This window comes from Pleurodeles waltl, chromosome 10 (assembly GCF_031143425.1).
Source record: "Pleurodeles waltl isolate 20211129_DDA chromosome 10, aPleWal1.hap1.20221129, whole genome shotgun sequence".
Taxonomy (NCBI): domain Eukaryota; kingdom Metazoa; phylum Chordata; class Amphibia; order Caudata; family Salamandridae; genus Pleurodeles; species Pleurodeles waltl.
In genome coordinates this window covers 58,392,399-58,408,026 of record NC_090449.1, presented here as the reverse complement: position 1 = coordinate 58,408,026, position 15,628 = coordinate 58,392,399, and the positions used below count along the sequence as shown (strand labels likewise).

Genomic DNA, 15,628 nt, shown 5'->3' with positions numbered 1-15,628 from the left:
TAGGAAATAGCAGAGAGGAGGTCATAAAGACAATCGTCCTCGAGCAATATTTGGACTCCTTACCTACTACTACAAAAAATTGGATAAGACAACATCCAAAGGTAGATACAGACATGGCCATAGACTTAGCCTGTGCATACCACCGGTCCACCGATGTAAGAGGTATACAGCCCAGGTCCACCATAAAAACCATCACACCACCCACCAAACCCTCACCTAGGTTTCCTTTAGAAGACCCGTTTCCCCGGAAACACGGAGAAGGTCAACCCATGCAGGGACCACAATGCTTTAACTGCGGAGAATGGGGTCATATAGCTCGCATGTGCCCCAGAAAATTAGAAGGAGGAGAGCCTATGGAGATAGGAGTGACCCGACGTAGAGTCCTATGTACAGGAGGGGGAGACATTAAGTTTAAGCAAACCATAAAAGTCAATGGACGGCCCCTATGTGCTCTCATAGATTCGGGGTGCAGCCAATCCGTCGTTCGCGAAGATCTAATAGGCCCTATAGATAGGGAAGCTAGTCAATGGGTCAACATCTGCTGTATCCACGGCGACAAGGAACAATACCCCGTTATGGTAGTAGAACTAGAGTGGGGTAAATATAGGGACTTTCTTCCTATGGGAGTTATGGATCAACTTATTGAGGAGTGTATCGTTGGTACCGACTATAAATACATTTCCAACAACTTCTAAATTGTGTCCAAAATACGAGAGAGAACCTGGAGTGGTGGGCCGAGGCTCCTTTCTCCGGTAGTCCCATTGAGTGTCCTCCACTCCGCCGAAAACTTTCTCGCCGAGAGAAACGGGACGAGAGAGTACAGTTCCGGGCTCACAAAGAGAATGAGCATCCCATAAGACTTATAGCTGAGAATCACAAAGCACCCTTAAGCTTCCGCCAACAACAGAGAGAGGACCCTACCCTCACTCAGGCTTGGAGAGCCGCGAAAACCGAAGAAACAGATGAGGTGGGTCCCTATTTCTTGGTACAAAGAAACCTCCTTTATAGGGTTACCACTACACGAGCAGGGGATCGCAAACGTCAATTAATAGTCCCAGAATCCTATAGAAACCAAGTCCTTATCCTAGCACACAACCAACCAGGAGGGGGTCATTTTGGGAGAGAAAAAACTGAGGAGTATCTCCTCAGAAGGTTCTATTGGCCAGGAGTTTTTGCACATATTAGGAAATATTGCTCTCAATGTCCTAGGTGTCAGCTTACAGAACCAGGTAGGCCTAGGAAAGCACCTCTCCTACCGCTTCCCATTATTGACATTCCGTTTAGCAGGGTGGGGATGGATTTAATTGGACCTCTATTACCCTCCTCTAAAGGCCACACATATATATTGGTCATTGTAGACTATGCTACTAGATACCCCGAAGCCCTTCCCCTAGCAAGTATGACAACAAAAACCGTAGCACAGGCAATGATAATCGAATAGGGTTTCCCCGAGAAATACTCACTGACCAAGGTACACCATTCATGTCGAACCTCATGAAACAGGTATGTAGGGTACTAGGAATTTCCCAAATAAAAACCTCAGTTTATCATCCCCAGACGGACGGACGGACTGGTTGAGCGCTACAATCGGACCATCAAAACACTATTAAAGAAGGTAGTCGAGGACTCTGGGAGGGATTGGGATAAAAAATTACCCTTAGTTCTTTATGCCATTAGAACCCACGAACAGGCTTCAACGGGACATAGCCCGTTCGAACTGGTGTTCGGAAGACAACCCCGTTCCCTTTTAGATATGGCTGTAGAAACCTGGGAGGAAGAAGGGGAGGAAGAAGGAAGGCCGTTGTTAGAATATGTCCAAAACTTGAAATCTCACTTACGTGGACTATGGGAAGATGTACGGCAACATATGGAACAGGCCCAAGAGACACAAAAAAACTATTATGATAAAGGAAGTAAACTGCGTACCTTTCACCCAAATGACCAAGTCTTAATAATGCGTCCCACGTCCGAGCAAAAGCTATTAGCGAGATGGCAGGGACCCTACCGGGTTATTAGAGCAATCTCCCCTGTCACTTATCTCATAGAACTAAATGTCAATCCCAAAAAAAAACAAATTTATCATGTGAATCTCCTAAAAAAATGGGAAGTCGCAGATGAACCGAACAACCCAGTAGAGATGGGCCGGTTTTTATATCCCAGTAAGGAATTAGACGTAGAGTTCTTCCCCGGTGACCAACAAACTAAAGAAAATACGCCCTCTGTCAATGCTTCTCTGACAAGGTCTGAGAAAGGGCAGTTGTATTTCCTGTTAAGTCAGGAGGGTCGTGGCTTACAAAGGTACGGTCCCTGTGGGGAACAAGAGAGAGTGTGCAATCTAAAAAGGCACTGGGGAAAGGAACTGGGGAGGAGTAAAAGGGGGGGTGGAAAAGGCAGCTGAATGGTGCGTAACTGGGCACAGGAGGTCATCTATCACGCGCACTTTAGTGTGTATACTGTACACGGGTGTCCCACCACGCTACCGTCACACCCCCTGACCTTCCCCCTTCCCCCTTTTTGTTGTAAAACACAAACCCAGACGTAATTCACTACTTACCTTGGCGTTCTCCTTCTTTTCCCGGTAATCCACTGGAGCCGTACGGGAGACCTAGGACCCATCGACCTAAAAGACAACTCACTTCTGGACATCTATTCACTATCACTAAGGATTGCCTGGACTCAGTATAGGGTGCAACACCATAAACTGAGCCAGCCTCCTACACACATTATTGGGCCTTCCATCCAAGTCATCGAGCCCAGGACATTCAGGCTATGATTCAGTTGTTTTAACCGGTGTCTTGGGTCTCAGTGTGGGTGGCTCTAACGATTCTTGCCCTATTGGCTTCCTGCAGTCTGCTAGTCGACCACACCAACTGACATAGGTGGGCTCCACAGGGGGATATGAAGTCTCAGTGGGCCCAGCACCAAAGAAACCAGTCCGATTCCATCTAGGCTTGGGAGGAGACTATAAAAGATCTGCAGTGGTGTCTGTTCGACCATAATTGGGTCAGCGGCAGACACCTCACTCTACCAAACCCAGAGCGGATAGTCGTGACAGGTGTGTTACTGCTGGTTTGATGGAAGTCATTTGTAAGAGGTGAATGTCAGAAGACTCTTGTCTCTGGTGGAAACCTATCTCCACACCAATCTGTTGGTGTTGTGGGCCCTCTGCTTGGCATTGAAAGCCTTCCTACTGTCCATCAAGACGAGGCTGGTTTAGGTCCTCATGGGCAAAAACGCCACTATGTGGTATTGCAACAAGTAAGGCTGAGTGGGGTGCTAGGCTCTGCATCTGTGGAAATGGCTGAATCGTCTTGGCATATCTCTGATCTTGCACCACTTGTCGGGATATTTAAACACCGAGATGGGCGAGCATAGCCAGCGACGCAGAGCTGATAATGGCAGCTACAATAAGAGGCTGTGCAGGGTGTCTTCCAGCAATGGCTCGATCTCTTTGCCATTGCAGAGAGTAGCAAGTCTCAGCACTTTTGTGCTGTCTTTTTGAGATGCACTCTGCCTAGAGTGAAGCCTGGGACTCTTGTATACCTTCTGTCCCTACTTCTCCTGTCCCGAGTTCTGAAGATCAGGAATGGCAGGGCCCAAGTTATCCTAGTCACTCCAGATTTGACCAGGAACGTGTGGTACCATGTACTCCTCGGCATACGATTAGGCAACCACTTTGGCAGGATATGGTGTTACAGGGCAGGGTCTTACAGCCAGGCCTGAGTAATAAAGACCTCAGTGTGTGGAGACCGAGCAGGAACAGTTAACTGCTTTCAGTATCCCTCTCCAAGAAGTGGATGTCATCCTTTTGATCATTTGTCCTTTTCGAAAATCTAATTACACCCGGCACGGGGACAAGTTTGTGGCTTGATGTGACACACTTAATATGGACACTTTGCGAGCCAAACTTAAGGATGTATTGTTTTTTGTTTTGTCTTCGACCTAGCAAGGACTTGCAGTGGGCACTGTTAAAGATTTTGTCTTCCCTTTCCGGCCTTTTTGCGTTTACCACCCAGCTATCCTTGTTTAAATCACATGTTGTGATGCAATTTCTTACAGGCATAATTCATATGTTTCTTCCTAAATACTTTGTGATGACACAGTTGGATCCAAGTTTGGTCCTTACTTTTTATGTGCACCACTTTGGGGCTGATGCACAGCTTCTGTTTCTTCTTCTGACTCTCTGGACAATCTTTCTAGTTGCAATAACTTCAGGTCGTCATTAATTGAGCTTCAGTCTCTTTTTGTCCAGCTCCCCTATACCAACTTCTTTCATGGCAAACTGGTGCTGAGGACTAGAGCAGGCCTTTTACCAAAGGTTGTGACTCCCTTTTTATGTTGGACAGTCCATCACACTTCTGACTTTCTTGGCTGTGCCTCATCACTCAAAAGAGGAGAAGAGACTCCATCATTTGGACCCCCAAATTCCGTTGGGTAGACAATCTGATCTTTGTGGTGTTCTCTGTGGCAAAGAATGGCAAGGCAATGTAGAGACACACTTTGCCCAAGTGGCTAATCCTCTGCATTAACATCTTGGTTGTGCTTGCTAAGAAGCAGCCTCCAAGACTTTTGACCCATTCTACCAAGGCCCCTACCTCTGTGTTGGTACGCAGAGTATGATAAAGGGTATGGTCCCATGTTTCTTAAGAGACTGTACAATAAGATACTTTTGTAAGAGGGCTCTCTACTCCGCATCCAAAAACCTTTTGGTGGCGCCTTGATTCAGAAGAATTAAGCAGGGAGAGCATAGATTTTCAGTACTTTCTCTTAAGGATTGGAATGCTCTCTCAATGGCAAACTGCTCTGTCAGTGAAATCACTAAAGAAGTTGCTTTTCAAGCAGGTATTTGACGGATGGAGTGCATATCTACCCTTCTTGCTACTCACTTTGACCCAGAAGTGCCAACTGGCCCCTGGACGATTGTTGTGCTTTATAAATACTCCTTTACATCACCTGTCCTGGATATTTGCCACTAGCATCGTGGGCGTCAGTCTATAGGTTCAAAAAGAACTAAGACAGCTAGGTCTGACAGGAAGGACACTTTGGCCGTTCGTTACTGAAATAATTTTTGGTCAGAGCCATTCAACAGACCAACCACCTTGGGAGAAACGGTGTTTGTATCTATTTTAAAAGTTTGGAATCTGATTAGAAGTATCCATTAGAAGAGCAAGTTACTTTCTTTCAACAACACTCTGTTCAGTGGCATGTGTAGCTGCAGATACACATGCTGTGCACAGTCCGCCGTCTGGTGTTGGGTCGGAGTGTTACAAGTTGTTTTTCTTCGAAGAAGTCTCTTCGAGTCACGAGACCGAGGGACTCCTCCCACTTCGGTCCCATTGCGCATGGGCGTCGACTCCATCTTAGATTGGTTTTTTTCCGCCATCGGGTTCGGACGTGTTCCTTTTCGCTCCGTGTTTCGGGTCGGAAAGTGGCACAGTTAGTTGTTTTTTTGGCTTCATGCTTATGGTGCAGACCGTAGTAAGAAAAAAAACTGATTTCCTCGCTCTTGGGTGGTGCTTATATGTTGCTCTGACCTTCACTTCCAGGGCGAACAAGGTTAATTTAGAGCCTCACAACGCCACCTCCCAGTGCTCATGACTATGCTGAAAAATCTTTTGAACCCAGCTTTGTCCTTGGGGATATTCTAAAAGTGATGAGTCTGTGGTTAGATGGAGCATCCACCAGAAAGCGTTACTGAAGATAAGTAACTTGGTCTTCAGAATTTTGAAGCAGTTTGTATTCAGAACCTAATAATAATAATGCTCAGAGGAATGTCCAACTTAAAGAATGTACGAGTCAACACTTAAAACAGAAAAAAACATAAAAGGTCCTTACTAGTAAATTTGTTTTCAGAGCACCAAAATGCATTCCATATTTAGTGTATTAACAATGATAGAGCAATTTTATTGCAAAGTTTTAATGACAACGAATGAGTTAAAATCAAAACGTATTTATGAAATTCATGGTCGGATCATTCACCTTATAGAATATTTCTATTTCTTTTGAAGATAACTCAGATATTGACATCAGATTTTATGTTAGGACCTTTGAAGAAATAAATGTTACAAATTCCATCCCAAAACCAATAAAATATTTGTTCAGAACTGCACGTGGAACTCTATTCTGTATGTTTTTTTGGTAAAATTGAAATTTATTAGATCAGCACGATGTTGCATATATTTAGGTCTACCTGGTTTCAGTTTCTATTTATTGTGAATTCCAGTGGTAGTTTTACAGTGATTATCAAATGTTTTTAAAAAATTGTAAAAATCTGTGGTTATCAGTGTTTACTCTTCTTTCTTCATAAACACATAGGGATAGTGTTTCTTCACTGCTTATAAAGCATTTGGCTTTATTTCCTTCCTTCATTCTTTCATGCTTCTAATTCCTCCCTCTTTACCTTGTTTTTTAATTTGCTCTTGCAAGTAACTTTTCCTTAGTTGCCTCACCTCCCTGCTTGTGTCATTCCCCACCTCAAGGTATTCTTACCCGTAGGCCGGTCCCACCCCAAGAAAAAGATGTACATGGATGAGGCTGTGTTTGCTTTTCATTGGGTTTTGATTGCAGCACATAAAAAGTTAATGGTGGGCGTTAACACACTTCTCACTGTCTTACAATAGATGACAAAGATTGACTGACTTAAGATTTTCTACTTAAAACCTGAGCCATGTGTTGTGTTTGTTTGGTGCACTGTTATTCCAAGATTGTGTCACACTATCACATTCTGTGTTTCGAAGTACCGTGAAATAACTGTGCTATTTAATGTGACCGATTTCAATCCCCTTGGGCTCTGTGAGGCCTTTGTTTTGTTTATTAGAACATTCTGCCCTCAGTGGCAGAATATTCTAATAGCCCGCCATAGATGTGCTACACTGGCCATTAAAGTCCCCCTCTCTTGTTAAAGGCCCTCGCCGAGCGGGCCTTTAATGGCCGATACAGCCCGCTAAAGCAGACTATAATGCTATAATATACATGCTGTTAGTTATGATGCGATAGTGAAGAAAATTCCTGACCTTGAGAATGGCATTGGGTCGTTAGCTGGGGCAGTTCACAATGTGAGTGGAGTTGATACTTTGTTGGGCCCTGGCTATAAAGTTTGGCAGAAAGTCACTGTGAAACCAGATAAGCGTTGATTTATACCAAACATAAGAACCATTACTTATTTGAAAGCAGTGCAGGGACTGTGATCTCGCCATGCATTGGTAAGAGTTGCTGAAGCCACTTTACTATTTTCTGTGTAATGTCTTGTATTCTGTGCATTTTCCTTTTTGGTGGAAAGAACGAGCGCAGCTCAATATGTTTCCAATAGATATGGTGAACGTGCTTTGTACAAGTGATTTTACTAAATGTCTACCTAGGCATGTTTCAGTACCATATGTTCCAACCTTCATTTTGACATGGAGACATTACGAATGAAAGTTGAACGTGGTGATCCTGAGGCTGTATCATGAGCATGTTTTTTTATTTTTGTATGCAAGCAAGAATTGGTCAATGCACCTGCTCTGCACAATGTGTAGTGTTTACACCACATACTGGGAAACAGAGCATGTTTCTGTGCTGCACTGTCTGCAGCTCACGCACTATTGTGTAAAAAACAATTACGTTAATTCATTCACGTGGACACAGTTACAGCAAAAGTGGCACATGCACTCCTGTGGCTATGAATGTCGCTGAAGATGTTCATTATATGGTTCTTGCCTTTCTGTGTAAAGGGATGCGGCTCCTACAGGCGTGATTTTTAGACCATTACAATGTAAAACTAAAAACATGGGTGTGTGTGCAGCGCTGAACTGGAGAACATTAATTTTAGAGGTGTCCATAGGCACAGTGATCATTGTTACCACAATCTTGATACGAAAGCTTTCATTACACTAAGCTTTATCTTATTCTCGGTGAAGAAGGATGACATCATGTGATGCCTCTCGCCCTGGACGGAGACCCTGGAATAGTTCAGCTTTGAATCTGCTGTCCCTTACTCAACAATGTGCATCAAAGTGATCTGAATCTATATGCGATGAGCCTTGCTCCCTAAAAGAGAGTGGAATTAGGTCCAGGGACTTAGTGGATGGTCAAAGTAGCTCTACTGTGGTCCTACTGTGTCATTGTGAGAACATCCATCATAGACCAGTGCTTAAGGGTAGAGTTTGCACTTATAATTCTTTGGCATCAGAACAGGATTAAACAGTAAATGTGCAGCAAAACCCAGTGTTACAGTTTGTGTTATCAGTTTTAACTCAAAGCTAGAAACCCTGCATATATTCAAAATGTATCTCTGTACTTTCCACTGCCAACATTCCCTCTGACCCCACACATTTGTTTTGAATTTTTATCTGTCTGCTACCTCTCATGACATCAGACATCCCACTTATGCAAGACTCATCCTAACTAGCTGTCATATCTTTTGAATTTACAGTGAACGGACAGACCCACAGGCCAAGTTTGGTGGTTTGAAGAAGAACGGTTGAATCCTACTACAACCATTCTGCCAGGAAAGAGAGCACAAGAAGATGAGACAGGAGAACACGTGGATACTCCAGTAGTCTCTGCCAGACTGGATGGGTCTGGATCTGGAAGGCAGCTCCATCCAGAGAGGCAAATGGCAGCAAAGGATCCTGCCCTGCTGGCCGGGTGTGGTGTCAAGGGGACGCAAGCTTCAGGAGGCCACAGACCTTGTTTTCTTTTTTTTTTTTTCCTATGATGAAATGCAATATATAAATCTTTATCAGAATCATGAACTAGTGAATGTCCCTATCCCCAAACTTCCTTTGCGAGGACTCAATCAGTGTTACGTACAATGAGGAATGTTCAAGTGTGAACTGGAAAAACAGGAAACTAGATAATCGGCCATCCCTCTACATCTGCAATATCACTCATTTTTTCTTTCTTGCCCCAAAAGACTGGTTGTGTGTGCTCAGTGAAGTGCATGATACCTCACCAAACTGCTCCAAGAAAAGCTTTCACCTGGCCGTTATGTGGAAATATGCTGGCACCTGAGAGATTCGCCAGAAGGAGGGGGCTAATATCTTCTGTATCCAAATATAAGAACTTGTGTAACAGACTAGCACCAAGAATGGAGTCATCAGAATTATCCAGCTCCATGTGTGGTCATGGATAAAAGAGATACATAGCAGCGAGAGGAAAAGCAAATATCCCCATCTTACAGTGATTTGAACTGGCATACAAGACACACAGGCAGAGGGAGATGGGATACCAGTTCCCCAAGAAGTAGTGATGCTTGTAAGAGGGGAGCACCCGCTAATGTAAGAGATGCAGCACCATGGGAGTAGATGGGCAACTCCTTATTCACTGGCGGCGTGACTCTTATACGAGCACTCACAGTAGGTGCACACCGGTATCCTGTGGTACCCAGGAAGGAGCCTGCAATAAGAGACACGCCAATGGGTTAAAATGATACCAGAATCTCAGTGGTTGAGCAAGTAGAAGAAACATTTGTAACATCTGGTGTGGGTGTTGTGCATGAGAACTGAGTCGCCTTTTGCTACAGCACTGGAGGATGTTTACAAATGAAGGTCATTCAAGGTGAACAGTGCCATCAGATTCCTGTGACTTGGTTTTGGGAGACTGGTAGAGGATACACACTCACGTGGAAAGGACATAGCAGTCTCCTCTTGTTCTAGATTTTGAGGAACTGACTCCTGGGAGAATGGACACTCAAGGTAGAAGTAGAGACATCTTACCTTCGGGTTCAGCGAAGTGCAGAAGCATTTGCAAAGGACATACATTGGGCATGTGCATGCCAGTTTTCTGTTTCTTCAGAAAGTGAGGATGGTTATGTAAGAAAAGCCAGCATATGGAATGGTGGGAAATCCCAGTATCTTATGGTTTATGGTAAGAGAACTAGACTGCTAGGTGCATCAGCACAAGGTGAAAGGAATCCAGGTGCTTGCCTTTGAGAGAGAGAGGATGCAACTTTGTTTCCTCAGCAGGGGACTGGTATTTGGAGGATTGACATCCACAAACCAGGTAGGGGAGGGTCATCTTTTTAAGCAAGCGGAATTGTACACTCTTGCTGTAACTACCTCCGACTCCATAGCCGGGTACTGTAGGGCATTACCATACACCGAAGGCCAGCATCCTCTACCCAAGCTAGCTGGAGTGTTTTATTGGAAGTAAAAGACATGATGAGAGGACAGTAACCAATAGTATATTGGCTTTGGTGAGATAGGGGTGGGGGAGGAGGAGGCTGATAATAAACATGAACACCACCTCACACCAACTCCTTCAAGGGGAGCTGGCCTGGGAGTGAATCATTGAGTATATGGTGGTTGGTAAGGGCCAGTGTTCTTTTTGCCAAGGCCGCTGCTCCTTCATAAGGAACTGGGTACATGCACTCAGGCAAGGATGAGAACACTGCAGACCATGCCATTTTCGTGGCTTTGGCCAAAGCTCTGTTAGGACCACAGCAGCGCAGGAGCTCAAGGCAGCATTTCCAGACATTTGTAATCTGTGGACACAGTGCACGACCAACACAACAACATCTTATTGTTGTGCCTTTCCAAGTCTATATGCGTTTGACTTGGCTTGATTCTTGCAAAAATATCTATTCCTCCAACATAAATGTCCAGCCAGTATTTTTTTTAATTTTCATGAGAACTTAGACTATTTTTAATCCTTCAATTCTTTCATTACTCTGCTGCTTGTACCTTCCTTCTCAGTGTGACATCACCTGCAAGGAGGGCAATGTAAGGTATGCTAGAAAATGCTCCTTTTCTCCAAAAAGCCCAGGGGATTGATCTTGTTCTTTTTCCATTTGCTAGAACATTTGCATATTGTTTTTTTTTATGTAAAGAAAAACTCAGTGAAGGTATTACCCAAGATTTACACAAGGTAAGGTACGAAAAAATGTCCTGTGTGTGAGTGTGAAAAGATTACCGCATGTATTCTGCATTTTACAAAGCGTATTCTGCATTTTACAGAACATTCTGAATCTGGATGTTGTGGCTTTTTTCATTTCTTTTGTGTTTTTTAGTTTTGTAACCTTTCTGGGAAAAGAGGTGTGTTGCTTTTTATAGATCATCAAATTTCACCTTTCATTAAGTCATATGCAATATGAAAATCCAAAAGCAAATTATTTTTACTGGAGGGCAAAGTGTTATTTCAGACTGAAAATAAAATGAGTTGGCACATGCCCCAACATGATGATGCAGACCTGAAATGTGCCACCACCCAAGAAGTTCCTTTATTGCACAGGGTGTCTGTGCGGATCCATGTCTTAGGGACTTCAAGTATGCATTCCTGGCTGACATTTAAGAAACCAAAGCAGCGCATGAGCTCTAGCCTTGGTTCCCTCTCACCGGACTGAAGTATCAGATTACAGTGGGTTGTAAAAGCATGCTTGGTGACATGGAGCCCGATTGTTACCCTTAATGTGTAGGTGCTCCTGACCCCAAAGAATGGGGATCCTCTCCGTGAACCGGTTTCCCTTCAAGCTTCCAGTGGCCTTTGGTGCTGCTGTCTGTAAAAGATGGTTGAGAGGCCAAAATATGGTAGAGATGCAAGGTCATCTGCAAAATATCAATATATGACAAAGACACCTCCCGACCCCCCCCAAACTGGATGACCATTACCATCGAAGAATGGGTGCTCTACAGAAGGTTAACGAGGGTTGGCACCATGCCAAATTTTAAGGTGATCCACTGGAGGTAAAGTTGCATGCAACTAATCTGAATGGGAATCATTTACATAGTGGGCAGCTGGAAAACACGGACATCGATTGTGGTCCTACGCTGGGCAGGCCTGGGTTTGAGAGGTTCATTTAAAATGTTATTTCACATGCACTGTACCTTTCCTGTGCTTAGCTTTAGTTGTTCTTTCTTCTGGATCTACGTACGTTACCAGGCTTCCTCAGGATTTGGGGGTGTCGCCTATATTTTGTGGTACACATCATGTTTATCCCTCCTCATGGCTGGAATGCCGTGCCAACCTTTGTATTAATCAATTACATTTTAACTTATAAACGCTGTCATCAATTCCTGAACTTTGCCAGTCTCATACAAGTCCATCTTTAACAAGTGGCATTTGTTGCATTATAGCCGAGTGCCTGCTGCAGCCCTCTCTGTGCATCCTGCAGATCACAACCGCAAAGTCCAGTTGAGTTACTCAGAATTTCTTGCATCCTAGATGAATAATATTAGCAGCACAAAATTTGTCAGTAAGGGGCATATTTTTTAAAAACCAATCGACAAGAGTGCATGTGGATTTGTTATGCAAGGACAGTAAATTCTTGGACGATTTATTCTGTGAGGTGCGCTACATAGTGTTAATCTTTTTTTTATTTTTTTTTATTTTTTTTACTGGAGTTGAGGTATCAGTCCTAGCTGAGCAGATTCTGCTTTTGCATTTGGCCAAATTACTTCAGTTTTTAAAATATTTATTTTAATCAGATGTGGATCTTTTAATACGCGGATCAGAAACTCCACAAGACTATATGGGCTATGGAAGAAAAGGGACATTTTCATAAAAAGCAAGGTGTTTCTCTTTAAACTGAGGCGAGGTAATAATTAACAAATTGCACCATGTTGCTTCGTTTCTTTTTCATTGTTTAAACTGGAGCATCCCGGAGTCTTTTTTTGGTTTCAAGATTTCCCCCAACACCTTGTCCCTCAAATAATCCTCCCACCAGTGAAGAATTACAGCTTTCGCGCATGAATGCTTAGCCAGTACAACCCATATTGGTGGTATGACCACAGGAGTCACAGTCTAAATTCCCAGTAAACGTGTTAAGTCTGAGCCACCACGCTCCTCTTACATATGCAGACGAGCTAACTCACTCAGTGCCACTGGGTGTCACACAATATTCACTCTCTTCACGAGGTGAAGAGGTGATCTCGCCCAGTAATGGCCAGGGGAACTAAAAACCCACGCACAAAGTGGGTTTCCAAGGATTTTTGTCTCCTTTTCAGAGGCTTTACACAGCCAATGTACATTATGGGTGTCCAACCACCTAGGATATTGCCTGCAGGCTCAAAAGCCTTTGTGGGGTTTTGTTTTTTGGAGGGGCAGGGTCCAAGTGCTTCGTAGACAGTGATCGGTGAAAAGCTCCACCATGTCCTTGCACAGTAAATATTTTTGAGAAGATGGTTGGTCTGCCTAAGTGATGTTCAGCTATTGAACTGTAGTGCACAGTACCTTAAGAGTCCAGAAACCTAAACATGGAAGCCTTAATGCTGAATCCATGGACGTTCAGCAGTTTCATGTAAAGATGGCAGTGTCATGGCTTTGTCTGCTACTTTTGAGAGATCCACCTATTGGACATTGGCATGTCCAAGGCATTAGAATTTTAGGAACTTAGAAGTTGAAGTCCAGCATTTCTGGGCTTTCTGTGGCTTGAAAGCTGGCAACCCTTTGGCTCTGTCTGCCCTGCTTCGGAGGACATTGAATCCAGAGTTGCTTCTAGGCCGCTGCACTGCACGAGGGGAAAATAAACCAGCAACTTTTCTTCATGTTGAATTTTTTTTTTAATGATGCTTGTTTATTTTGCATATTTCAGCACCCATCATTTGTATCTTTTTTGTTTTTTTACCGAAAACATATCCACTAATCAATGTACATATTCAGAACAATAGCCAAAAAAAATTAAAACCTCAAAAGGTACCTTGAACATTTAGGCCAATACCTTTTGATAGACTGGTTGAACTGGAGCGGTCAAGGAATACAACTCCCAGAATGCCTTATTTTGTTAGAGGAAAGACAGAGAGATAGGGTGCCCAGGTGGCATGGAATAAAACTGTCACCCTGAACAAACCTCTAGATCAATGAAAGGGAGCCGCCTCTGGTACTTATGGCCTATGTGAGACCGTATCGGTCTTTCTTTGGTTCCTCCCTGGCTTGAGGCTAGGGGTCAAAATTTGTGTCTCTGTACGCATGCATTTAGTAAGTGATGGTACCATGTGTTGGGGGGGTGGTGGGCTCCCTTAACTCTAGGGCGGTCATCCAGATAAGACAATCTTGTTGATTATAATACGTTAATTATAATCCTGAGTCGCTGGTGTGCATACATCATCCTGAAAAACTTTATGGGTAACCAAGTTTCCCTCACATCATTGCTTGAAATACTTTATCCACCCTTCATTTGTTTGCAAACAATTCCTAGATGTTGAAGGGATGTGAGAAGGCCTTGTTAAACAGCTGATTAGATCTTGTTCCTGCAAGGGGACCAAAAATGGCCAAGAATGGAAATGCGGGCCTCCTCTGCATCAGCAGTGAAACAACCCTTTAAAATTCCCTGAATTCACTAATTAATTGCCCTACCTCCCAGATGACCTTCCTTTTTTCTCTCAAGTCTCAACTCCGTCTATATGCCTCTGTTTAGTTCCTACATTTTCCAATCCCATTTTCATGTCTTGGTTGGTTGGTGGGAGATTGAAAATGAAATAGTGTTTGCCATGTTTCCCTGTTGCTGTTTGGCATCATGACCTGCGACATATCAAAAAAGCGATGGAAATAAATATTAAAGTTTGATTAAAAGAAAAAACATTATATGCATTATTTTGAACAGTGGAATGTCCCAAGGTATGGGTGCTAGTTTGGGGGTCAAAGGGCGCTTGCACAAAATGGTCACCTAGACTCCCAATTGAAGGTCTTTGTTGCTCACTTGTGCACTTAAGCCTAATGGTATCAGACCATTGTGGAACGAGAACCAGGATACTGCTTGAGAGTGAAATGGTAGGTTGTCACAAATGGTGGAATTGAACATCATCAGGACTAACATAACATGTTTTTAGCAAGTGTGGTTGCAGATACTGATGCTCTGCATGAGCCTGCCATCTAGTGTTGGGCACCAACGATTACAAATAGTTTTTCTTCCAAAAAGTCTTTTGAGTCATGAGGTCTCAATGTCTTCTCGCTTGGTCGTGGATGCCCATGAGCACCAACTGTTTTTTTTTTTTTTACCGCCATCGGCTTCGGAGTTGAAAGTGTTTCTACTGATCTCAATGAGTTTGTCAGTTCCTCTTGTGGCTTTGGAATTTGTTGCCTTCCATCTTGTCACGAGAAGGCTCTTCGAAGCACATTTTCTGTCTCACAGCTCTGCTTCTTGACACCATTGTCATTGAGCGACAATACCATTGACGTCTTTATGGCCACTGTGTGCTTCAGTATACCATTGGAGAATGAAGAGCATGTCAAAGTGATGGAACATACGCCATTCAGAAAATACCCACAGTGCCATTCTAAATACCCCTGAACTGATCTCCATGCTGTCTGTAATCTTCGCCCCTTGCTGGACCACAACGAGAACCAGTGTGACTCCTGTTCAGCATTCAGCGGCATAAAAAAACCTGCATGAGCATCGAGACAGACTGTGGGCCCAGAGCACAATGTTGAAATCCTCCTCTGAGATGCTGGACATCTTCGGGGAGGCTGGCCATCTTAGCGCCTAAGAAGAGGACTTGGGTGAGTCACTCAACCTCCTGTCCAGTCTTAAGGTCATTGACTCAGAAGGCTCCGAGCTAGAGGAGGAGGAACTTCTGGAAGAAGAGCTACTGGAGGACCACACCTCATGTGAGTACTCTCAATATTCAAGCCCATCTCATGGCCCATAAACGGGCACATGTCAGAGGCGAGAACCAACCCTCTGGGGAATAGACTTCGAGTTTGTGCCTAACCC

At 43.8% G+C, this 15,628-nt stretch overlaps 1 protein-coding gene across 2 annotated transcripts in view; it reads left to right on the top strand.

Annotated features, from left to right (window-relative positions):
- The window catches only part of CDK16 (cyclin dependent kinase 16), a 202,091-nt gene extending 190,934 nt beyond the window's left edge, over positions 1 to 11,157 (top strand). For both annotated transcript variants that reach the window (XM_069209660.1, XM_069209662.1), the window contains exon 17: positions 8,414 to 11,157. In XM_069209660.1, the coding sequence (XP_069065761.1) occupies positions 8,414 to 8,451 (38 nt within the window). In that variant the 3' untranslated portion in view covers positions 8,452 to 11,157. The remainder of the gene's footprint in view (positions 1 to 8,413) is intronic.
- Positions 11,158 to 15,628: the final 4,471 nt, after the last annotated feature.